The 27178-nt window shown below is 38.8% G+C and overlaps 1 protein-coding gene across 1 annotated transcript in view; it reads right to left on the bottom strand.

Annotated features, from left to right (window-relative positions):
• Nucleotides 1-850: 850 nt before the first annotated feature.
• The window catches only part of VKORC1L1 (vitamin K epoxide reductase complex subunit 1L1), a 61902-nt gene continuing 35574 nt past the window's right edge, over nucleotides 851-27178 (bottom strand). Inside the window, exons 2-3 of the mRNA XM_036115289.2 lie at nucleotides 8400-8509; nucleotides 851-4697 (exon numbers count right to left, since the gene is read on the bottom strand). Of these exons, the coding sequence (XP_035971182.1) occupies nucleotides 4471-4697; nucleotides 8400-8509 (337 nt within the window). The 3' untranslated portion in view covers nucleotides 851-4470. The remainder of the gene's footprint in view (nucleotides 4698-8399; nucleotides 8510-27178) is intronic.

A 27178-nucleotide genomic window follows, 5' to 3' on the forward strand; every position in this document is an offset into this window, starting at 1 on the left:
GTCAAATGGAGGACCATGAACCAATGTGGTTCTTAATACAGAACTCGATTCACTTCACTTGTGGTTGCTACCTCACGTCTCAACACGGACCCATTTTGATCCTTCCTTTCCAAGCTCCAGGAAAGGAACAGTAAGATAATTTAACCTCCTTTTAGTGGCCATCTTTAGACCACTTTTAAGAAATTTGAGTGTAGTTGGTGAGGGATTCTAGGGGGTCCATGTTTCTTGGGACCAGTGAACTTCAGTTCCTTGAAGGCTTCAAGTTTTGTGTTACATTTAATGTCTGGGAATGATAGATAATTCTCTACTTGAAACATTAAAAAAAATTAAACGTAACACACACGCTTAAATGTTTTACAAGTTAGCGGTAAGTTCCACTTCCTAAGTCGTAAGGTTCTAGCACAGAATACATGTGTTGTCTTCAGTAAAATCTGGCTGAACTGTATTTTAAAGGGATTCATCCTCCCTGCAGATGTTACCTTTTGAGGAGACTGAGGGGAGTCTTCAGGGGGAGCTAGAGTAAAGCTGTGGGCACGAGCTCAGCGGCAAGGTCAGCGGCCCCGTCCCGTGTGCTTACACCCCCCCCCGAGCAGGAACTCCTCTTTCATTCGTTCCTGACAACCACATGCATCACAAGCGCACGCAAATTCCAGGAACTACAATCTCCTAAGAGTTCTGCATGTGTCTTCTATAAATTACAAATAATGGAAGGGAAAAAGAGGCAGCTCAGTACACCTGTAGGAAGGAAGTTCCAGTGTCAGCCTCCAGAGTAGCTGATGGGAAGACTGGACTGACCCCAGCGCCTTGTTTGGACTGTGAGACTTCAGCGTAAGAAGGATAGCAGCACAGCTTCCACGGTAACGGCTACATTTATTTTATACCAAAAAAGTTATGTGCAACAAATAAACATTCTTACATATTTACATTTGTTTTTACCAGTTAGCAAAACGGTCCTAAGTCTCTGATAAAGAATATTTCTATCTATAGTAAAGGGGGAAGTCTGCCCAGTGAACTCCACTTTAAATGAATGTTTGCTCTGGAGCTTAAAGCACTAGTAATAAATATTTCTGATGGAACATACTTACAGATCATACACCTAATACTTAGGCCATGCTTAATACAGTTTTATAACAAAACATTTCACCTTTTCTGGGCTCATTTGTTTAAAAAAAACAACAAAAAAACCCCCAAGTAGCCTGGATTCCCACCCCTGCCCCTCCTGTTTTATCGAAGGGGAGAGTTCTCACAGATTAGGAATCATAAGTGCTGCCTAAAATGCCTGAATAGAAATGTTCCACCAATGCTTGCGTGTTAGGGGAAAACACACGAGGACAAAGGTTGCACGTTAGGTATTCCTTCCCAAATAGGTTACCAAAAATGATAAGTGGATTTCTTGTTGGCATTTGTCTAACACGAACTTTCAAGACAAGATTTGCCAGCTTTCACTCATGTCAAGCGGTGGTTCCAATCTCAGTTACGAAGTAGTCGCTGAAGATGACTTTGCACTTTTGCTGATAATCTTATAAATGAAATACAAGCAAACTAAAGCCAACAAACAGTTTTAATTTCACTGGAGGCTTGGTCCTATATCCTACCGAGTAGGGTCCAAAGATCTCGTACCAAACGACAGATCTCTGTCTCTGTATGAAAATAGTCAATGCTTTCAACATCTTTAAAAGTAACGGATTTAAAGAGAGGTGACATACATCAGGTAGAAGTAATTCCTGGCACACAGCTAGTTAAACCTGAGTTGTTCACCAGTTTACCTTCGTGGAAAGCACCTAGCTGCAATGAAAAACCGAATGAAATCCACCAAACCACCTAGAATTTGTCATCTAACCACAGCTTATTTCTTCAAATGATATGACTGCCAAGTAAATAAGGGACTCGTTCCCCAAACCAAGAAGCATGGAATTACTGCACGAAACAGACATCCAGCCTCCCCCTCCCCCACTTTGTTCTTCCGTGTTGGTGGCTAGTGATGGTGCAGTGTTTTAAATACTGAGTCTAATGTAGTCATAACAGTCCTCAAATTCTACAGCACGGTGTCTTCTCCTCCTTGGGGCGGAAGACAGGATGGAGAGGGGAGACTGAATTCTTCCCCCGGGGTCCTGTTGCCCACTGAGATACCGGCAGCACGCCTTCATCGCTCAGTGAGAAAAAAGGTACGAATTCTACCGGGGTCACAGGAACGTGGCAAAAAATTTTGTACGACTGAAACAGTGGTGTTCTCCCCAAGGCTTATTAGGAAAGCAAAGGAAAACCTGGAAGGGTCTGGCTGAACATTTTTCACATTTTATCCTATAAGAGTTGAAGACATTTCCAAGGATGCAACATCAAAACAAGCTTTAACTATACTCTGCTGATTGATACAAAATATGATGAAAAACCCTTTTAAATTGGGACACGAGGAACTTATTTAGCACAGCCGGTGTTATATATACCCCAGAAGTCTTCACTGTTAACCATTTCCACTCTAGCTTAGAAGAAAGAACCGGAAGCTGCTTGGCAGGACTGGAAGCGCTGCTACGAGATGACCTCACTGGACAAGTTCTTCCACGTTGGGACTTGTTTCTCCACCAACACCAGACATCCAATCCAATGCTTTCTGTAGTTCATTCACTACAGAAACAAGAACAGTACATACATAATAAAAGAGGCATTGGACTATTCACATTCATGGGAAAACATAAGCCTGGAAATCCGAATTCGACTTTTATGAAACTGGGTAAAACTGGTTGAAAGTTCATTACAGTTCAGATGTTACACCTGCCTTGGGCCAGAAAAATACATTGCATCAGTTAGGACAGTTAGTTGGACGCTGCTGAAAGCTGCTGACTCTACACATTACGGCTTACAGAGCAGAGCCTGTCCCCTCCCTTCAGAAAGAAGGCTTGGGAAGCACTCAGAAGTTCCCGGTCTCTCTTGAACACAACGATGACTCTAACTGGAAGCAAAAACATTGCTACTACTTCTCAGTGTAAGCAATAAAATGATCATACAGAACCCTTCCAGAGAATAATGCAGGTTTTCTACTTCATGGTAAGAGGAAGGAAGGACACTTCTGCCCAAGTTCAACACACAAAATATTTGGTTTGAGGTTTAAGACAGAAGGCACTTTTAACATTCTGATAGAAGGTGTTAACCATGGAAACATACTGTCGCAATTTCATTTGGGTTTATTCACATCACCTTTAAAACCTGGGCATTTGCGTAGTTTCTAGAAAGAGCAGCGACACCGTTAGAGTACTTCACCTTCAGCTATTTCTACCTGCACCACTCCTGATGGAGCAAGCTGAGCAGCGTGTCAGCCCTAAAATTTACAAATCTAATACTGACTCTACAGCAATTAAACTAGACATCCAATTAGTGCAGAATGAAACAGGACATACTACGGAGCTACCCAAGAGCAATCCTACTCTGGAGCAACTGGGCTTATACTGGTTATTTCAAGGTCCTAATACTGTTTGGTCGACTGGCACCCATGTTAAGGAAAAATATCTGCATGAAAATTCAGCTACTGTAAGAGACTTTACCTAAAAATGCCATATTAATGTTTCCAGCTTTTCTCCAAAGAAATCTAAGCCATTTCCCCATCTTTGGTGTCCTGAAGGCCTTGGACGTGAAGGTCTGGTCACATGACACATTTTGTAAGGTTATAATCGATCCAGTTTTATGACTAGATGCAAGCTTGACTTGGATGTCCAAATTTAGTTTCTTCCTTTCCGAGGAAGGAGATGAAAGGGAACCAACTACCCTATTATTTTTGCTGTCAGTATTGAACCCACAGCTGTCAGTTCTTTTCACAAGATGCTCTGTACTTACTACTTTCACTATTTCTTCAGTCAACATTGGGCTGACAATTCTTCATTGCTACACTTCAACTAAACTGTACAGTAAGTTCTGCAGGGATGGATCCAATAGGTCTACCTTTATTTACAAATATCACATAAATGGATTCTAGTTGAATCTATATGTTTAAATCCATCGGCTAAAAACATATTACATATTGTAAACATGGCAATATTTAATACAGTATCTATTCTAAAATATTTTCATGTCATGATCACATTTGTTATACCTGAAATTGAATTTATACACATTAGAGAATTACTAGCAATGGTTGCTCACTTTACAATCAAGGGCAGGGGGCTAGGGCTACATTTTATTATTTCAGAAACATCTTCAAAGTAAAGTTAAAGCTTGTCTTTGATTGGCTCGGCATATCCTTTTTTCTTTCTTTCTTTTTTTTTTTTTTTTGTAGCCATATTTAAAATGAAGATTGACACAGAAAATAGCTAGGGCCCCTTCTAATTTACAGGATTTTAAAAAATCAGTTTAAGATTCTTAGGGAAAGTGTCTGTTGTAAAGAATTAAAAAACAAACAAACAAACAAACAAAAAACTGCTGCAAAATAAACTTAATGGAAAAGGGGACTTTCCGACTGTCAGTTCAGAGTTCGTCCGGCTGTCAGTCCTGCTTAGGCTGCAGCTGCCGTTTCCAGGCCTCATTCAAGTAAACTAGTCGTTTGTAGTTGATGATAAGAAGAATGAAGTTCAGCACATATGTGATGACGCAGATGATGCAAAACTCCTTCAGCACAAAGTACAGAATGTAGGCCAGGTACAGAGACCCGACCACAGACACGATGGAGGATGTCATGAGGATTAAAGCTGCAACTGCGCTTGCTGTCATGCCTGCAAGAGAAAGAGACACCGGCTCAGTCAGGCCTCGACAACGGAGACAGAGTCTCTGCGGGAAACGCTGGCATTCTGTGACTCGGCGCGGTGCTGGACTGCTGACTGCTGACACATGCGATGAAATCTGGGAACAAAAACGACTGGCCTGTTTTGTTAAGATTATGCAGGTTGACTTTGCACACAGAATACCAGCTGCAGTGTTTTTGATTTGTCAGTATCTGTCAGTATTCTAGGTGAAATATTACTTACACCATAAACTAGCCTTACTTAGTTAAGTCACGCAAAGAAAATACGCAGTCGTACAATCCCATCCTGCGTGAAGCTCATCTGGAAAATCGACAGCCTCATCGCTCCCAATGGAGAAAGGAGCGTGAGGCCCAGAGCCTTCTCTCCCAAGCAGGCCGCACTTCCCCTGGCCTTCTCACCGCAGGCTCCCCATCTGTGGGCGGGAAAATCTGCCTTTTGTTTAGTCAGATTTTTCAAAAATGCACAATGCTTAGGTCAAACTTTCCAAAAATCATACAAAGATGATTGTACCAATATGCTGCTGAAGAAGGAAAAAACTTGCAATAAACATTTCAGGAAGGGCTCACCCGGGAAGGTAACGGAAACCACGTTTGGCCAGTTGGGCCACATGTGGGTCAAAGCAGATCAAGAAGAGAGGCCGTTCCGTGCGCTGAACCGGGGCTCAGGGATGCCCACATTGTCACATGTACGGTTATGTAATTTCCTGCAGCCGGCAGTCGGGAGAACGCGTGCTCTTACTCTCAAGGACAGAGGAGACAGCAGAGCCTGTTAAACTACCCTCCCTTCCAACAACTAATGGACAAGGAGAACAGAAACAGGAAAAAATAATCGGTGGCGGGAGGTTTGAAGAGGTTAATTAAGGAGCTGAAATCCCCACTGCCTGTTGACAAGAAGCTGCCTGCGGGCTACAGTCGGGCCCCAAAGGCCGGACTTGCTCCCAGGACCGGTCATTCTAGCGTATGACCTTTCCTAAGGCTCCTCAAGGCTGCCATAGCGCTGGATTCCTTGTGCCGGGGACGGGCAAACCCGACCGGCCACCTGCTCGTGCGCATGAAGACTGAATGCACCAGCCGCGCTCACTCGTAGGTAACGTCCTGAACGGTCTTCTGGCTGGCCCTGTCCTAAATATCTACGCCTTCAAAAATTAATGCTGTCACGTGAATTTGACTAAGAGAGTTGGTTTCAAAATGATATGGACAAGTTATTTACTTTCTCCATGCCACTCTTTTCCTTGAGATTATAATCATTTTCCCTCCTAATACTGATGTGTGAATTAAAAGAGCTACCAGGTGGGGCACCCGGCTGGCTCAGCCAGTACAGCACGTGACTCTGGATCTCAGGGTCGTGAGTTCAAGCCCCACGTCGGGCCTAGAGCTTACTTAATAAATGAATGAATGAATGAATGAGTGAGTGAGCTAATAGGTATAAAGTTCTTCGAATGCTCCATAAATCCTGGCTATTAAATACTCTTGCACCCATCCTGTCCTGATGTAATGGGGCTGGTGGCTGGAGGTACAATTCCCAGTGGGATTTACAAGGTGCTGGGACTAAATAAACGAGGATTCGATCAAGCAGTGGAACATTCTGCAGCTGTGAAGAAGAATGAAGACAGTGGACTGCTATGGAAATATCACCACGATGAGTTAGTCGAGCAGAAAAGAAAAAAGAGTATGTAGGACAGTATGTACAGCATCTGCCTTTTATATTTTAAAAAGGAGGAAGATGAAGATGACAGGCTTGGACTTTCTTGTACTTGCCTAAGGAAAGTCCTGCAACAGACAGCTACCAGCTGGGGACGAACGGCAGCAGGAAGTGGGCAGAGGGGGGCAAAGGTCAGGGCAGGCTTTTTGCTGGATAGCATTTTATATTTTTTTACTCTTGAACTCGTGAAAGTATTACCTATGGAAAAATTAAATTAAAAATGCTGCATCTCAAACAACTTAGAAGGCAGTGAAGACGATGTGCTCTGGCAAACTGTGTGAGATGAGTTCACGTGTGCCGCCTTCCATGTGCCTCCTGACATTGAAAATGCCTCATGTGGACACACAAAATGTGCACAGAAAAAATACACAGGATACACACCATTTAAAATCTATATATAAGGAAATTCACAAATTAAATATTATAAATGGAAATTTGTTCCATCTCTATCTCCAAAAATTAACATAATCAAAAGCGTTTCTTAGGCTATTTTAATTTCGGCTAATACATTATATTCTTCTTTAGAAATCCAAACAGAACAAATAAATGGAATAAAAAATAAAAGTCTGACCCCGGGCCCCCAACCACTGGACCCTCTTCTATGCATTTACACATATATATATATATGTAAATGCATATTTACATACTTATATGTATTTAGATACATATTTAAATACATATTTAAATACTTCTCTTATACCTATTATACTACAATTTGCTTTTTTCACCAAATTATGTCTTGATCTTTCCAAAAGATCTTCTAATATGGATGTAACCTAATTTATTCAACCATTATGTTTTGCTAAGCTACTTCCAATTTTTTGCTATTTTAAACTATACTGCTATGAATATCCTTGTGCGTATTTTTGTATTTCTACAGGATATGGAACTGGGTACACCTGATTAGGAGTATTTAGAAAAATTTAGATTCACAATTTACCTCGTAACAAATCAACCTCAGCTAGGCAGAAGAGCACAGAAGAGCTGGTAGGTAATGGGGTAAAATATTAACAGTGGAAACCAAAGGTCAAAAATGGCTGGATTTAACTCTAATAAAGTATAAAAAACTTCTGTACAATCAAAATTCACCAAACTAACATAAAAAAGGATAAAGAATGGGTAAAATGTAACAAATACGAAAATGGACTATTATCAGGATCCCAATGACAAAAGGGACAATGCAGGAAAATTAAAATAAAATGATGGGGATTTGTAACTATTAAATTAGAAATTTTACAGAAAACACTTTTAAAATATGAAGATGCGTGAAGCTTTAGGGAAGCCGGACAATTGAGGGGAAAGTAGTTTGGTAATACGTATTAAAGTCCATTAAAAAAATTTATGTGTTTTGGCTCATTCACCCAGTGTTTGGAAATTTATTTTGCAGAACTAATCCAAAGAGGGAGGTGTGTGTGAAGGGCACTGTAAACAAAATTGATCACTGCAGTGTTATTTAGAACACAAAAACTTGAAACCTTGATATCAACAATAACAGAACAGCGAAGAGAGGAAACAACATGAAAGAATTCACATAAAGTTAAGTGAAAAGAACAGAAGACAATGGACACAGCAGGTGTGTAAAGGTGATGGAATTACACGCACTGCTTGCTGTTAATATTCTCTCAGGGCATAATACGTTTAAGTAACCCTACAGTATATAAATTAATAAGGAAAAAAATTTTCTGGGGAAGACTGTTTGGAATAGTAAGTTCCCTCAACAGGACTGGTTTTTCTGGACACTATGGGACGCTGCTATCCCTGATTAAACACCAACAGATACCAAATTCAGCATTAGCATCATCAAAATCTCAGTGAACCGAATTTTCACAACAGAAAAACGTGCTACAAACTAGTGGTGCTATCATTAACATGCTTTTATTTACTATAAAGACATTTCAGGGCAAAGACACAAAGTACTAAAGGGAATATAACAAAACAAACTTATTTTTGTATTGCTGTATAAATACTTACCAAGTAATAACTGTAGTATATAAAATATAAGTCCAAAGACACTGTTTGGCTGGTTTAATACACCATCCTTTCCAAAAATGGAACCCAAAAGACCAAATCCTCGACCCCATCTGTAAAATAAGGAAAACCAGTAACCCCATTTTGAGTCTTTCTATTTTTAAAAATGTAAAATTGTCTGAGAATGCCATGCCAATATACCCAGCTAAATCTCCAAGTTGCCTGTTTCTATATATTCTCTTATCCGAAAGATAGGATCAAAGTATTCTTTTTCTGATGGCATTAGTATTTGCAGAGGAAGGGCTCTCTCAATTTAAGTCAGTCCCTTCCCAGGAGCACCACTGACATTTTGGGCTAAAGAATTCTTTGCAGTTGGGGGCTGTTCAGTGCATTACAGGGTGTTAGCAGTATCCCTGGGCTCTACCCACTAGATGCGAGTGGTATTCCCCAACCAGTTGTGACAAGCGAGAATGTCTCCAGCCATTGCCAATTGTCCCCAGGGGGCAAAATCTCCCCCAGCTGAAAGCCACTGACTTAAGCTGCCTTATTTCTTCATTCAGAGTGTGTGGAGTGAGGGGCACCTGGGTGGCTCAGTCAGTGAAGCATATGACTCCTGGTTTCGGCTCAGGTCATGATCTCATGGGTCATGGGATCAAGCCGTGCGTCCTACTCCCCACTCAGCACAGAGTCGCCTCCCCCTGCTCACGCTCTCTCACACACACAAATAAGTAACTAAGTAAGTAAATAAATAAAATCACAAAGTATGTGGACTGAAATGTTGCTTCCTGACAAATTTCACCAGGATATGCAATAGGAAACATATCTTAGGAACATATTTTTAAACACAGAACAGTATCAGAAACTATAGGTCCTTCCTAGAATCATACCTCAAGAGTAAAAAACTGATACACAATTTGCTCCATCAGTTTTTATTTGCAGTTTAAATTCAAATTCTGCACTTAACATTTTCAGAATCTTATTTTCCTGTTTTTAAAAAAGATTATTTCAGATTTAATAAAATTTGACTCAAATATCTAACATTTACTTTGGATGAAAACCTTTGAAAATAACTTTAACTCTGAATGAGAATGCTTTTCAAAAATAAGAAAGAAAACACCAGTCATGGTTTTAAGTCCGTAGTGAAGCACTCAATAAAACCTAAACTTTGGTTTGGAAAACAAACTACTTGAAAACAAGGATAAATAAGTGATTCTTTATTTGTCACACGAGTTTAATAGTAGTGTCCAAGAAAGAGTGAAACCTCTTCATAATGATATTGAGAGGGAAGAGTAACCCCAATTTTACAAGCGAGTGAGAGTCCTGAAGATTTTTATTGTACAGAGTTACACACTTTGAGGAACACAAAATAATCTCCATCAGATTTGTGCATTCTTTTACACATCAAATAATTGTGCACGTTCTAAGTGCAGATAATGGGTCAAGTGCTGGAATACAGGAGTGAACAAATCAGAAAATGTGGTGCCCCTTGTGGAGATTTTATTCAATTTAGGGAGGAGAAGCAGTGAACATGTAAACAAATGACAAAGTTACTTTCAGAAATGGATGAAACTATTAACAGATATGCAGGAAAGGTGAGGGCAGAGTCATTCTAGACCAGAGCTTCTGAAAATTTAAAAATGCACACAATCATCTTGGGGTCTCATTAAAATCCAGGTTTTCCTTTAGCAGGTCTGTGGTAGGACCTAAGACTCTGCATTTCCAAACCAAACCAAACCAAACCAAACCAAATGCTCCCAGCTCATGCTCCTGGTCTGAGGACCACACTTTACTATTGCTCTAGAAGGAGAAGGGGTGGAGGGAGCTAGTCTAGCTAGATGGTCAGAGATGGCCTTTTTCAGTAACGACATTTTGAATTAAATCCTGAATGATGAAAAGCAGTCAATCTCTTGAGGAATTGCAAGTACAAAGGCCCTGAGGCAGGAATGAGCGATGAGTGTGCAAGAAGGCCATCAAGGCTGACACAGTGATTAGGGAAGAATGGCAAACACCCAATCGTTTATAGCATTTATGGCCTTTTGTAGGCCATGATAAAGAGCTTGAATTTTATTCTAATTGCAATGGGAAGATATTCAGTGGCTTTTAAATAGGCGAGTAATATAAGCTTATTTATGATCACTCTTAACTATTGTGTAAAAAACAAACTGCAGGAGGGCAGGAGCACACAGGAAGAAACTATATGCAATCAAACTTCCGAGCCCTGCTCATCTGAAGTAGGAATTCAAATGTAAATCACCACCTTTGGCAATGGAAGTCATTGGGCATACTGCCAAAATCATCATGGGCAAAAAGAATTTTTATATATTCCAAGCACTAGTCTGTGTCTAATTATTCACACAGGATTATGTTGATATTTTCCTTGAAAACAATGCAGAAATCCACAGAAAATACCGTTTTATCTAAGTAATACATGCATAAGGTTTAAAAATCAAATAACACCGACAGTCTTACAAAATAGACATCCCGTGCTTCAGCCCTCTCCACACACAGTTCTGACCCCCCCCCGAGACAACCATTATGCTATCTTTTAACCTTTTTTCCCTATTTAATTCCACATTTTATTTTATTTTTTATTTTTTTAAAGATTTTATTTATTTATTTGACAGAGAGAGACACAGCGAGAGAGGAAACACAAACAGGGGGAGTGGGAGAGGGAGAAGCAGGCTTCCCACGGAGCAGGGAGCCCGATGCGGGGCTCGATCCCAGGACCCTGGGATCATGACCTGAGCTGAAGGCAGACGCTTAACCGACTGAGCCACCCTGGTGCCCATTAATTCCACATTTTTAAATAATATGCTTACATGGCTATTTCTTGATTTCTTAACATATAGTGTATTATTAGTTTCAGGGGTGATTTCTGAATACTAGTATCTTATGACTTTCTAGTATGGTACACTAGAATGTTGCTTTAAAAAAACGTGAGGCAACCCCTTTGGGACCCCTCCGTCCTTGGGAGCTTTGTACTATCGCTTTGCTAGCGGTCAATAAACCTTGTTTTGCTGCCCCAAAAACAAACGAACAAACAAAAAACAATAACAACAAAAAACATTGTGGAGAGCTTTAAATATATATGCACAAAGTTAACAGAACAGTGTAATAACCTCATGTACTATCACCCAGCTTCGAAATCACAACTTTCTTGTTTCATTTCCACCTCTACCCACTCACCACTCAAGGATTATTTTGTTACTTTTTTTTTTAAGATTTTATTTATTTATTTGACACAGAGAGACACAGCGAGAGAGGGAACACAAGCAGGGGGACTGGGAGAGGGAGAAGCAGGCCTCCCAAGGAGCAGGGAGCCCGATGTGGGGCTCGATCCCAGGACCCTGGGATCATGACCTGAGCCGAAGGCAGACACTTAGCGACTGAGCCACCCAGATGCCCCTATTTTGTTATTTTTTAAGGCAAAATTTACATACATTTAATGCACAAATCTTAACTTTCCTGTAATTTTGATGAATGGAACACCTGAGTAATCCTGGATACATCTGAGTAGTCCTGGTACACTAATTCTGGGATACTTACCCAATAGTGTGAAAGGAGAGTTTAAGTAACTTTCATAAACAATCAAACAAACACTCCATATAGAGTGCTTCCATCTCCCCAGTTAAATTGTTAGCTCCTTCTCATCAATCCACACTCTTCTTCACCACAAGCATCAAGTACCTGGCTAGCGAGGTACTATGATCCAGCAATCCCACTACTGGGTATTTACCCAAAGTTTTTGTATTTTTGTATTCTTTGGGTAAATACCCAGTAGTGCGACTGCTGGATCATAGGGTAGTTCTTTTTTTTTTTTTTTTTAATCTTTTTAAAAAGATTTTTAGGGGTGCCTGAGTGGCTCAGTCAGTAAAGCATCTGCCTTTGGTCAGGTCATGATCCTGGGGTCCTGGGATTGAGCCCTGCATCAGGCTCCGTGCTCAGCAGGGAGTCTGCTTCTCTCTCTGCCCCTAACTCTGCTCGTGCTCTCTCTCAAAATAAATTTTAAAATTTGAGAGAGAGACAGAGTGCACACTTGCGTGAGTGGGGGGATAAGCAGAGAACGCAGACTCTGTCCTGAGCGTGGAGCCTGATGCAAGGCTTGATCCCAGGACCCCGGGATCATAACCTGAGCTGAAACCAAGAGTCGGATGCTCAACCTACTGAGCCACCCACGTGCCCCAGGGTAGTTCTATTTTTAACTTTTTGAGGAACCTCCAGACTGTTTTCCAGAGTGGCTGCACCAGTTTGCATTCCCACCAACAGTGCAAGAGGTTCCTTTTTCCCCACACCCTCACCCAAAGTTGTTGTTTCTTGTTTTTTGTTTTAGCCATTCTGACAGGTGTCAGGTGATCTCTCGTTGTAGTTTTGATTTGCATTCCCCTGATGACTGATGATGAGCATCCTCATGTACCTGTTGGCCATCTGTAGGTCTTCTTTGGAGAAATGTCTCTTCATGTCTTCTGCCCAGGTTTTAATTGGATTATTTGTTGCTTGGGTGTTGAATTTTCCAAGTTCTTTATATATTTTGGATACTAACCATTTATTGGATAGATAACTTGCAAATATCTTCTCATTCTGTAGGTTGCCTTTTAGTTTTGTTGACTCCTTTGCGTGCAGAAGCTTTTTATTTTGATGAAGTCCCAATAGTTTATTTTTTGCTTTTATTTCCCTTGCCTCAGAAGACAGATCTAGAAAAATGTTGCCACAGCCAATGTCAGAGAAATTACTGCCTGTGTTCTCTTCTAAGGTTTTGGTTTCAGGTGTCACATTTGGGACTTTAACCCATTTTGAATTGACTTTTGTGTATGGTGTTAGAAAGTGGTCCAGTTTCATTCTTTTGCAGGTAGCTGTCCCGTGTTCCCAACACCATTTCTTGAAGAAACTTTTCCCCATTTTATATGCTTTCTTCCTTTGTGGAAGACTGACCATGTAATTGTGGGCTTATTTCTGGGTTTTCTATTCTGTTCCATTGATCTATGTGTCTAATCTAGTACCATACTGTTTTGGTTATTACAGCTTTGTAATATAACTTGAAGTCTGGAATTGTGATACCTCCAGTTTTCTCTTTTTCAAGATTGCTTTGGCTATTCGGGGTCTTCTGTGGTTCCATACAAATTTTAGGATTTTTTAAAAAAAGATTTATTTATTTAGTTGAGAGAGAGTGCAAACAGGGGAGGTGGGGTGGGGCAGAGGGAGAGGGAGAGAGAGAATCCCAAGCAGATTCCCTGCTGAACTCAGAGCCTAACATGGAGCTGGATTCTCATGACCCTGAGATCATGACCTAAGCTGAAACCAAAAGTTAGGGCACTAAACTGACTGAGCCACCCAGGCGCCCCTAGAATTATCTGTTCTATTTCTGTGAAAAATGCTCTGGGTATTTTAATAGGGATTGCATTAAATGTGTAGACTGCTTTGGGTAGGTTCATCTTTGATCCAAATAATAACTTCCTTGAATATTTTGTATTTGGGGGCATAAACAACCAGCACCACTTCCCTATGGTATGAATGAGAAATCATTCAAAGGTTTCTAAACACTCCTATTTTTGCCAGAAACAACAAATGTGAAAGTCAACAGTTCTCCAACTCTGGTCTCCTAGGTCCCTGAGGATAAATCTAAGACATTATTTGCCTCTTTCACTCATTCCCTCCTAAGTGTATGAGGAAGTTTTCCAAAGGCTACATGAGAGACATGTAATAGTGCCATAGACTGAAATGCAGGAGTTGATATGAGAATCCAACAGTCTTCAATTTGAGCAGACATTAAAGAGATTTGTGGTGAGAGAAACAATGCCATTCATTTCACTCTTGTGTGTGTGTGCATGTGTGTGTGTTTGGGAAAAGTTATTTTTTATAAAAATATTTTGTTAACATGTAATGGGGTTTACTATTATTTTTAAATGAATGAACACATTTAAATAATTTAAGTAATTTCTTAGTTTTTAATTTCTAATATAGTAAATACCAAAGATATAACACACATAAATAAAATCAACTTGGGGTTCTCAATAATTATTAAAGTATAAAGGAGTCTTGAGATCAAGTAGTTCGAAAATCACTGCTTTCAACCAATTTCCCAATAAAATATATCACAGTTCAGACAAAATTTTTAAAAATTGGGGTGGGATAAAGTAGGAGGAACCTTAAAAGAAATAATCAAATAATATGCATTATAGTTATATATTTTTAAAAGATTTCATGGCCATAACATTAAAAAAATGGAAAATAATAAATGTCGGTGAGGATATGGAGATCTTGGAATCCTTGTACATTGCTGGTGGGTAAAATGGTGCAGCCACTGTGGAAAGCAATTTGGCGGTTCCTCAAAAAGTTAAACATAGAATTACCAGATAAGCCAGCAATTCCATTCCTAGGTATACATTCCAGAGATCTGAAGACAGGTATTCAAGCAAGTACAAGTACTTGTTCATAGCATTAGTCACAACAGCCAAAAGGTGGAGACAATTCAATGTCCATCAACTGATGGATAGACAAACATGGTATATTCGTGCAGTAGAATATTATTCAGCCATAAAAAGGAATGAAGCACTGATACATGCTACAATGTGGCTGAACCTCAAAAACATTATGCTAGTAAGTGGAATAAGCCAGACACAGAAGGTCACATGTTGTATCAGTCCACTTTCATGACATGTCCAGAATAGGCAAATCCACAGGGACAGAAAATCGGTTAGTGGTTGCCAGGGATTAGGGAGGGAGCAGTGAGGAGCGACGGCTTAATGCGTACGGTATCTCCTTTGTGGGTAATGAAAATGGTTTGAGGGGCGCCTGGGTGGCTCAGTCAGTTAAGCGTCCAACTCTTGATTTCGGCTCAGGTCATGACCTCAGGGTCCTGGGATGGAGCCCCGCATCTGGCTCCACGCCCAGTAGAGAGTCTGCTTCTCTCCCTCTTCCTTGACCCTTCCCCCCACTCATGCTTTCTCTAAAAAATAAATAAATGAATCTTTAAAAAAAATTTTTTAAAAATGCTTTGGAACTAGATGGAAGTGATGGCCGCACAACACTGTAAGTGTACTCGACAGGCTGAATGTCCACTTTAAAATGGCTAATTTTGGGGCGCCTGGGTGGCTCAGTTGGTTAAGCGACTGCCTTCGGCTCAGGTCATGATCCTGGAGTCCAGGGATCGAGTCCCGCATCGGGCTCCCTGCTCGGCAGGGAGTCTGCTTCTCCCTCTGACCCTCCCCCCTCTCATGTGCTCGCTCGCTCTCTCTCTCTCTCTCTCAAATAAATTAAAAAAATAAAAATAAAAATAAAATGGCTAATTTTGAACAAATTTCACCTCAGTTAAAGATTTGTGGGGACGCCTGGGTGGCTCAGTCGGTTAAGGGTCTGTCTTCAGGTCATGATCCCAGGTCCTGGGATCCAGTCCCACATCGGGCCCCTTGCTCAGCGGGGAGCCTGCTTCTCCCTCTGCCTGTGCTCTCTGCTGCTCCCCCTGCTTGTGCTCTCTCTCTCTCTGACAAATAAATAAAATCTTAAAAAAAAAAAAGAAAAATTATTTTAAGGAAGAATATAAATACCACAAATATCAACTGTTTCTGAATGGTGCGGAAGAGTTTAATAAGGGTACTTTTTTCCCCTTCTACGTTGTTGTATTTTGTAAATTTTCTTTAATGACCAAATATTACTTTTATGACAGCAGCAAAAAAAGATGCTATATCAAGTTCATCAATCACATTTAAATTAATGACAAACCTTAATGTCTTTCCAACTCCACTCTCTCCCCCTCAACCAGATTTAAATTTTACTGCAATTTCTTTGCTCATGGAATATCTACAAGGCCCTAATATAATGACTAAAACATTCAGGAATACAAAATTAATAAAGAAAGGAAGTAAATAACAATATGAGCTTCCCTGATATTTTCCTTACTCTGAGAATTTGTTGAGATGCTGGCTTATACCTACCACTTACAGATATTTCTTTCACTTACAAATATTTAAGATCTGTTAAATATTTAAGATCTGGCTACTTGCTTCTATACAATTCTTTCCTTTCCTTTTTTAAAAAAATTTAAATTCAAGGGGCGCCTGGGTGGCTCAGTCATTAAGCGTCTGCCTTCGGCTCAGGTCATGATCCCAGGGTCCTGGGATCGAGCCCTGTGTTGGGCTCCCTGCTCCGTGGAACCTGCTTCTCCCTCCCCCACCCCCCCTGCTTGTGTTCCCTCTCTCGCTGTGTCTCTCTCTGTCAAATAAATAAATACAATCTTTAAAAAAAAATTTAAACTCAAGTGTAAGTGAAAGGAGTATCTATGACATATATTTTGCCTATAATTTTCTAATTTTATTTTTTTAAAACTTTTAAAGATTTATTTATTTATTTATTTGAAAGAGAGGGGGAGAGAGTGCACATGCTAGCCGGGGGAGGGGCAGAGGGAGTGGGAGACAAGCAGACTCCCCGCTGAGCAGAGTGGCCAACAGGGGGCTCAATCCCAGGACCCTGAGATCATGACCTGAGCCAAAATCAAGAGTGAGACGCTTAACTGACTAAACCACCCAGGAGCCTCAATAATTTTCTCATTTTAGATTGTATGAGCATTTTGTAATGGCCTATTGGGATAAAAAATCTATTCAAACATTTTAAACTGCACTGTTATAAAACTCTGAGAAGTTCATTTTACCGAAAACAAATAAACAAACCAATCTAAATAAGCTGCAACAAACAGAAATAAAAATTCAGTTGGTTTCCAAAGATGGTGGGTGCATTATGAACCAGATATGACAAAATGTTTGGCATGTTCAAGAAAAATACTAAGTATGTAATTTCCACAAAGGAAAGGTCTACCCATTGTGGACCAGCTTCCTGACAGATACCCAGAGCCCCAGTGCTAGGAGTGTGGGCTCTGTAGTCAGACAAACTTGGTTCTGTTATTAATAGGCTGTGTGACTTTGGATAAGTCACTTAACCTTGGACTCTGAATCCCCTCATTTGTAAAATGGAGATGATTAGGTACTCAATTCATAGCACTGCTGTGGGAAATAATTGTGTTAAGAATAACTATGTAGTGGCTTCAGATGTCCATCAACAGATGACTGGATAAAGAAGATGTGATACACACACACACACACACACACACACACACACACACACACACACACACAGTGGGGTATTACTCAGCCATCAAAAAGGATGAAATCTTGCCATTTACATTGATGTGGATGGAACTGGAGGGAATTATGCTGAGCAAAATAAGTCAATCAGAGAAAGATAATTACCAGATGATTTCACTCATATGTGGAATACAAGAAATAGTGCGGAGGATCACAGGGGAAAGGAGGAAAAACTAAATGGGAAGAAAACAGAGTGGGAGACAAACCATGAGAGACTCTTAACTCTAGGAAACAAACTGAGGGTTGTTGGAGGGGAGATGGGTGAGGGATGGGGTAACTGGGTGATGGGCATTAAGGAGGGCACGTGATGTAATGAGAACTGGGTGTTATACGCAACTGATGAATTATCGAACACTACATCTGAAACTAATGATGTACAGTATGTTGGTTAATTGAATTTAAATTTTAAAAAGAAAGAAAAGGGGCGCCTGAGTGGCTCAGTCGTTAAGCGTCTGCCTTCGGCTCAGGTCATGATCCCAGAGTCCTGGGATCGAGCCCCGCATCAGGCTCCCTGCTCCGCGGGAAGCCTGCTTCTCCCTCTCCCACTCCCCCTGCTTGTGTTCCCTCTCTGGCTGTCTTTCTCTCTGTCAAATAAATAAAAAACCTTTAAAAAAAAAAAACTAAAAAGAAAGAAAAGGAAAAAATTATGTAGTGGCTTAACGTCAAAAAAAAAGTAGACATGTATACACAAGACATTCTGCTCTCTAGCATTGTATCTACTAGGCCCAATGGTTTGGATATAGCATGCCTTTATATAAAGCTTTTTTTTTCTTCCACAAACATTGGCATACTTTATTAAAACATTTTACATTTGATCTTAAACATTTTGTTTTCTATTTTACGGACATACTATAATTAATGGCATATATCACTGCTGGTGAACATCAGGCTATTTCTACTTCTCATGATTATACAACATTAAACGAATATATTGTGCAAAGCGTCGGTCCGCAATTACATTATTTCCATAGGATAAACTAAAAAGAGAAAAGTGACTTGAGTAAGTAGCATAAGCATCTTAAAAACTATTGTATTATTGTGCAAAAGGTTGTGCACAATTTTATGCCTATTTATACCTCCAGCATCAGCCCCTGAAATGTCTTCTTTAGTAATAGCTACAACAGAACAAATATGGTAAACATGCTTTTACAAACTTAAATAGAAAAATATGTTCACAAGTTTAAACTTCTGATTACCTTTATTTACTTGCTTATTTATATATTGGAAATCAATTGCTTTTTTCTTTGGTATTTAACATATTTAACATTTAACAGTCCTGAACTATACACTAAAAATGGTTAAGATGGTAAATTTTATATTATGTAGGTTTTTTTTAACCACAATTTTTTTTTTAATTTAGTCTTGTATGCATCTTTGTTCAGGTAGATAAATCCCAAAGAAGGAATCCAGAAGGGTCTGATCCACAGATGCTCAGTTCCTTCTTGTAAACTGATCAATCAGGTAAGTTTGCTACCTGCCTAACGGGATAAGTGTAGGAATGGGTCATTCTAAATTCATGGATTATGATACATCATCAATTTAGTAAGAACTTTTCAGAGAAAAAAATTACCATATAAATATGTACATTGATCCAGATGGTAAAGTTAAATAACAATGGACATAAAAATCATAGAAACAAAGAGGTTAATGTTTGGGTTTATAAAATCTTTGTCAAAGTTCCTTTTGTGGAAATGACCAGCTCGTACCAGGAAAGGGCCTCATTCTCAGGCCACTGTGGACAGTAGATGTTAAAATAAAACTTAAAATTTTTTCATGCTGAAAGGTCTATTTTTTCACGTCAGCTCAAGAACCCAAAAGGGTCATAACCACTTAAAAGGAAAAATGAGGGGGCGCCTGGGTGGCTCAGTCATTAAGCGTCTGCCTTCGGCTCAGGTCATGATCCCAGGGTCCTGGGATCGAGCCCCGCATCCAGCTCCCTGCTTGGCGGAAAGCCTGCTTCTCCCTCTCCCACTCCCCCTACTTGTGTTCCTGCTCTCGCTCTCTCTCTCTCTGTCAAATAAATAAATAAAATCTTAAAAAAAAAAAAAAGGAAAAACGGATCCTGGAAAGTGCACATAAGTGGAATAATACTTGTATTGGGCCTAGCATGGTATCTGGTAATGCTGTATATTAAAAAAATACTTGTGATTACAATTATAAAAATTTCTGAGGAACCTCGTGTTAAGACCTGTATACTCAATTTAATAACATTTTTTTGTTTTCATGATTCTAAATTGTATTAAAGTTATACATTTTTCAAAGCCGGATATTACTACAAGACTTAGGACAAAAACTCGCAGTTCTCTGATCTTGGAGTCATCTTCCTCAGAAGCAAGCACTTTCAACTCATTTTTGTGGTTTCTTTGGTATTTACCCAGAAATTTCTTTTTACACAAATTCTTTACCATTTTCAGTTTGGATCATTGGATGCAGCAGGTCACAGAGAAATACAGTCCAAACCATGGTCTGGGCCAACTGCACAGCTGTCATCCTGATTTCCAATCTCTTCTCTATACCAAACGTTCTGTTTCTTAGATTTAGTATCTTCCTTTTCCCCTTGGTTAATCACTTGGTTTTGGTGAAACAATCTTCTAATAGCTTCCTTGAGAAAATACAGACTGGAGGTAACATTTCTGAGAATATTGAGTCGAAAAATATCTTTCTTCTACCATCACACTGGGTTGGTAGTTTTGGGGGTATGTAATTATAAATTAAAAATAATTTCCCCTCAGAATTTTTAAAGTCATTGTCCTTGAAAAATCTGATGCCACTCTGACCCTTGAATATGACCTGTTTTTGTTCCTTTATGAGGCTTTAAGAAACTTTTTTTAAAAATATTTTTAGATTTGGGGCACCTGGGTGGCTCAGATGGTTAAGCGTCTGCCTTCGGCTCAGGTCATGATCCCAGGGTCTTGGGATCGAGTCCTGCATCAGGCTCCCTGCTCCTTGGGAGCCTGCTTCTCCCTCTGCCTTTCTCTCTCTCTGTCTCTCATGAATAAATAAATAAAATCTTTAAAAAAAAAAAAAATTTTTAGATTTTATTTATATTGAAGTTAGTCAACATATAGTGTGTTATTAGTTTCAGGGGTAGAATTTAGTGATTTATTAGTTGAATATAACACCCAGTGCTCATTACATCAAGTGCCCTCCTTATGCCCCTCACCCAATTACCCCATCCCTCCACCCACCACGCAACCCTCAGTTTTGTTACCTATAGTTAAGCGTCTCTTATGGTTTGCCTCCCTCTCTGTTTTTATCTTATTTTTTTCCCTCCCTTATGTTCATGAGCTTTGTTTCTTAAATTCCACATGAGTGAAATCAGATGGTATTTGTTTTTCTCTGACTTATTTCACTTAGCATAATGCCCTCTAGTTCCATCCACATCACTGCAAATGGCAAGAGTTCATTCTTTTTGATGGCTGAGTAATATTCCAGTGTGTGTGTGTGTGTGTGTGTGTGTGTGTGTGTGTGTGTACACACACCACATCTTCTTTATCCATTCGTCTATCGAAAGACATCTGGGCTCCTTCCATATTTTGGCTATTGTGGACATTGCTGCTATAAGCATTAGGATGCATGTACCCCTTCCAATCACTATTTTTGTATCCACAGGATAAATACCTAGTACTGTAATTTCTGGGTCATAGGGTAGTTCAAATTTTAACTTTCTGAGGAACCTCCATACTGTTTTCCAGAGTGGCTGCACCAGCTTGCATTCCCATCAACTGTGTAAGAGGGTTCCCCTTTCTCTGCATCCTTGCCAACACCCATTGTTTCCTGAGCTATTCATTTTAGCCATTCTTTTTAATCCTAGTGGTCTAAAATTTCACAAAGGATGTGCCTTGGTATAGGTCTTAAGTTATTCGTTGTGAAGGGTCCGTAGTGGGCCCTTTCAATGTAGAAATTCATGTTTTTCAATACCAGAAATTTTTCATGTATTACGACTTAGCCAAATGTTGGACTTCTTAAACTCTTAAACTGAACCTTTCCTTTTTTTTCTTTTTTTTACCCTTTTCTTCTTTCTTCTGTTTTCCATCTCTTTTACCTTTTGTTCCATTTTCTTGGAGATTAGCATGATGTACTCTTCCAAGTCTTCTATTAAATTCATTTATTAAACTTACTGCTACCATATACTGAATTTCTAAGCATTCTCTCCTGTCTTATGATTGTTCCTTTTACATAAACACATCTTACTTTAAGGATAACTACTCTTTTCTTAGATCTAAGGAGATGCAACCATCGATGTTCATTTTAGGTTTACTTCTAGCAGCTTCATTTTGTTTCTTCTGAGTTCCCTGGTGTGTATCTATATCTGTTTGTCTCTCATATTGGAAACTTTTCTCAAATGTCTGAGGATCCTTCACTGTCTATTCATTTGCACGACCAAGGCATTGAAAATATGAATGCCAATTCTAGCTCTAGACGAAATAGAATATGGCCACTCCAGCCCCTCTCTCTCTCTCCCACTGATTACAACTAAAAATTGAACAGAACACAAAAGGCAACCACCAAAGGACCCAAAAAATAAAAATAGCAGCTGGATAGGGGAGAAAGGTCAAAACTTGAATAAAAACCAGTACAATGGAGTTTTCTGAGCCTTTTTCCTCCTTTATCTTCTGCTTTTGAACCAAGAGTTGTGTTGTTAAGTTGTGGAATTACCCAGTAGGAAGAGATAATTTAAAAAGCCCCACTTTCTGGCCAGAAGATGAGTAAAAGGGACCCATGTGAGCTGGAGAATGTAGGAGTTACCATAGTTGTGGTTTTCACATTTAATTTTTCTCTCCTGGCCTTGCCTAAATGTAAGCAAGAGAACTGCACCTCAAGCACGGTGGCCCAGGCACCTCAAACTCTGGGAGAAAACCTCTCTTTACCTGGAAGAAGTAAGAAAAGGGGCCCCTGTGGTCTTAAGCATGTGGGAGGACTCCTATAATTTTTCTCTCTTCTCTCATGGCTTTTCCCTGAGGGTGAATTCAGTCACATGGAACTATATGACAGTAAGGAGGTGCTAAAACTCTGTGAAAAACCTGTCTTCTAATCAAGAGGAACTGGGAAAGGGGCCACTGGGAGCCAGAGATTAGGAAGAAAATCCCAGCAAGGAGCAAGCCAAAGAAGGAACCTCTAACTCTGAGTAGGAACCAACACAAGTCCCAAATTTATTCCTGAGCTGCACATGCATGGAAGAGATTCAAAGAAGCCTAGCAAAGTCTTTGAGAACTAAACTACAGTATAAACCACCACTCCAGTTGCAGACTAACTACCGAGTGTGGCATGTGAAGGCAAACTCAGACAGGATGACACTGAAACAAACCATCACCTATAATGGAAGAGACAGAACCTGTAGTCTTACTCTGAGTTAACTGCCAAAACAAAAATGAACATTCTCCAGAAGATTTTTAACGGGACCCAAACTCTGACAGCATAATATTCAAAATACATTGAAAATACACTCCAAAATTACATTAACATACAAAGAACCAAAGAAAGTGACTCTCAAGGGGAAAAAATAATTAACAGATGTCAATCCTAAAATGACATAGATATTACCAGTATAAGATTTAAAACATTTACATCTATGTTCCATAAGGTGAAGGTAATCAGAAAGGACTGGAAAGATAAAAGTTCTCAGCAGAGAAAGAATAGCTATAAAAAAAGGAACAAAATGGAAATTACAGAACAAGACACTACAATACCTGATGTTAAAAATCCAGATGAAGTCAATAGCAAAACAGAGAGGCAAAGGAAGACTCAATGAAATATGAATTGTATATTATATATACTATATATTATATATTATACATTTTCAACATATGTAGTTAAAACACATGACAATTATAACAGAAATGGGAAGATAAAGGGACCTTTATAGTTGTAAAATTTCCACATTCTCTTTGAAGATCTAAATAGAACATGAAAGGTTAACTAATAAAATATGAAAGAGTTCATTAATAGAAATTATCCAATATGAAGAGTCTTTTATCAGAGAAAAAATTTTTTTTTAATGAACAGAGACTTAGGAACTTGTATTAAAGGGTCTAACACTCATGTCATGGGAGTCTAGAAGAGACTGAGGCACACACACACACACACAAAGTAAAGAAATAATGGTAAAAACTCCACAAATTTAGCCAAATACGAACATTTATATATTTGAAAAACTCAGTGAACATGAAAGAGTTGATAAATTCAAAGGACATCAGACCCAGACACACCATAAACTGCTAAAAACCAAACATGGGCGGAAAAAACTCCTCAAAGCATACAGAGAAAAACAATACATTACCTATAAGGGAACAATAATTCATATGGAACTGATTTTTCATTAGAAGCCATGGAGGCCGGGGATGCCTGGGGGGCTCAGTGTGAAGAGGAACTGAAGAGGAGACAAATAGTCTATTATATTTACCCAGATATATACCATTTCTCTTCTCCCCTTCTTCATTTCTGAAGTACCATGTTAAGTGTCTGCCTTCGGCTCAGGTCATGATTCCAGGGTCCTGGGATCGAACCCCGCATCGGGCTCCTTGCTCAGCAGGACTCTCCCTCTGCCTGCAGCTCCCCCTGCTTGTGCTTTCTCTCTCTCTCTGACAAATAAATAAATAAAAATCTTAAAAAAAAAAAAAAAAAAGGAAGGAAGCAAGCAAGCAAGCAAGCAAGCATAGAGGTCAGAAGACACTGAAGCATCTTTCATCTTTTTATTTTTTTTTAAGATTTCTTGTTTTTCCCCTAAGTAGACTCAATGCCCAGTACAGAGCCCAATGCAGGGCTTGAATTCACACCGAGAGATCAAGACCTGAGCTGAGACCAAGAGTCGGATGCTTAAGCAACTGAGACACTGGGGCGCCTGGGTGGCTCAGTCGTTAAGCATCTGCCTTCGGCTCAGGTCATGATCCCAGGCTCCTGGGATCGAGTCCCGCATCGGGCTCCCCGCTCTGCGGGAAGCCTGCTTCTCTCTCTCCCACTCCCCCTGCTTGTGTTCCCTATCTCGCTGTGTCTCTGTCAAATAAATAAATAAAATCTTAAAAAAAAAAAAAAAAGCAACTGAGATACCAAGTGCCCCTAAAGATTTTATTTTTAAGTAATCTCTACACCCAACATGGGGCTTGAACTCACAACCCCAAGATCAAGAGTCACAAACTCCACCAACTGACCCAGCCAGGCGCCCCTGACAATGAAGCATCTTTAAGGTGCTGAAACAAAAACAACTATCAACCAAAAATTCTATATCCAGCAAGAATATCTTTTAGGGATTAAGGATAACTAAAAGACATTTCAGAAGCAGGAAAACTAGAAGAACTTATTAACCATACACTTGTAGTAAGAGAAATGCTGAACACAGTTCTTTACACTGAAGGACAATGATACCAGAACGAAACATGGTACTTCAGAAATGAAGAAGGGGAGAAGAGAAATGGTATATATCTGGGTAAATATAATAGACTATTTGTCTCCTCTTCAGTTCTTTAAAATACGTAAGACTGTTAAAAGCAAATGTTATAACATTGTTGAGTGGGGATTTTCAACATACGTAGTTAAAACACACATGACAGTTGTAACAGAAATGGGAGGATGAAGTGACCTTTACAGTAGTAAAATTTCCACATTCTCCTTGAAGTTATTAAATACAAAATCCAAATAGAATATGAAAGGTTATATATGTATATCATAATCTTTAGAACCCCTAAAAAAATTCAAATTTAAAAATTCAAAGAGATATAAACAGAGTCTATAGATAAGTTAAAATGAAATACAAAATCATCCAGATATCCAAAAGAAGATACGAAATGGGAAATGGATGAGCAAAATGGAGAGAATACAAACAGAAAACAAAAAAAATGGTAGACCTAAATTTAAACATATCAATAATTCCATTAAAAGTATTAAGTATTTTAAGTATTAAAAGTGTCTGAACACATCAATTAAAAGACAGATCATTATGTTGTACACCCGAAACTAATATATTATGTCAGTTATACCTCAATAAAAAATCATCCCCTCCCAAATTAAAAGACAGACATTGTCAAAGTGAACTTAAGAACAAAAAAGGATGAAGTATATGCTGCCTACATGAAAACCACTTAAATATAACACAGGTTAAAACTAAAGAGATGAAAAAAGATATACCATACAAACACTAATCAAAAGAAAGCTAGAAAATGGTTAAAATGTTAAAGTTTGTGTTATGTATATTTTACCATGAGGGAAAAAAAAACCCCAAAAAACTAGAGCGGCTGTATTAACATAAGAAAAAGTAGTCTTCAAAACAAGGGAATTTATCAGGGTATGAAAAGAGACATTATATAATGTTAAAAGGGTCACTTAACCAAGATGACAAAACAATCCTAAATGTATAAGCATCTAATAAGAGAACTCCAAAATAAATGAAGCAAACAGTGACAGAATTATAATGAGATAAATAAATCCATAATTAGAGACTTCAACAAATCTCTCAGTAATTGATTGAACAAACAGAAAATCAGAAAGGATATAGACGATCTAAATAGAACAATCAAGCAACCTGATCTGACATTCACAGAACACTCCACCCAACAATAACAGAATACATGTTCTTTTCAAATACACATAGAACATTCACCAAGATAACCAAATTATAAACAAAACATAAACAAATATGTTATAAACAAACCTTAACATATTTAAAATAATTGAATCCATACAAAGTATATCCTCTGACCATAACGGGAATTAGAGTAGAAATCAGTATAGAAAGATACCTGAAAAATTCTCCCAATTATTTGGAAATTAACACACTTCTAAAAAAAAAAAAAAAAATCCACAGATTGAAGAAGTCTCAAGGAAATTAGAAAATACTTTGGACCAAATGAAAATATAACATATCAAAAGTAGTGGTATCCAGCTAAAGTAGTGCTTAGAGGGAAATTTATAGGATTAAAAGAAGAAAGGGAAAAAACTAAGATTAGAGCAAAAAAATCAATGAAATTTAAAACAGAAAAACAAGAAAAGTAAATGAAATCAAAAGCTGATTCTCTGATCAAAAAAAAAACTGATAAACCACTAGCTACAGTTGACAAAGGGAAAAAGAGAGAGAGAATACACAAAGTATCAATATCAGATATGGAAGAGAGGACATCATTACAGACAGGTATAGACATTAAAAGGATAAGAGAATACTACAAACAACTCTATGCACATAAATTTGACAACTTACAAATAGTTCAATACTTTGAAATTCACAAATACTAAAACTTTCTTTCCCCAAAACAAAAACTCCAGGTCTAGACGGTTTCGTTGGCAAATTCTACCAAATATAGAAGGAAGGAATAATATCAATCCTACACAATCGCTTCTGGAAAACAGAATAGAATAGAACACTTCTCAACTCTTTTTAAGGCAAGCATTACCCTGACATCAAAACCCTGACAAAAACATTACAAGACAAACAAAAACAAAAAGAAACAAGAAAAACACTACAGACCAGAATCACTCATGAAAACAGACACAAGAATCCTCAACAAAATATTATAAATCAAATCCAGCAATATATATAAGGGATAATGTATCATGACCAAATGGGATTAATTCTGAAAATGCAAGGCTGGTTCAAAAATCTATCAATGTGATTCATCATATTAACAGACAAAAGAAGAAAAACTACATGATGATCTCAACAGA

Source organism: Halichoerus grypus, chromosome 6 (genome assembly GCF_964656455.1).
Source record: "Halichoerus grypus chromosome 6, mHalGry1.hap1.1, whole genome shotgun sequence".
Classification (NCBI taxonomy): Eukaryota; Metazoa; Chordata; class Mammalia; order Carnivora; family Phocidae; genus Halichoerus; species Halichoerus grypus.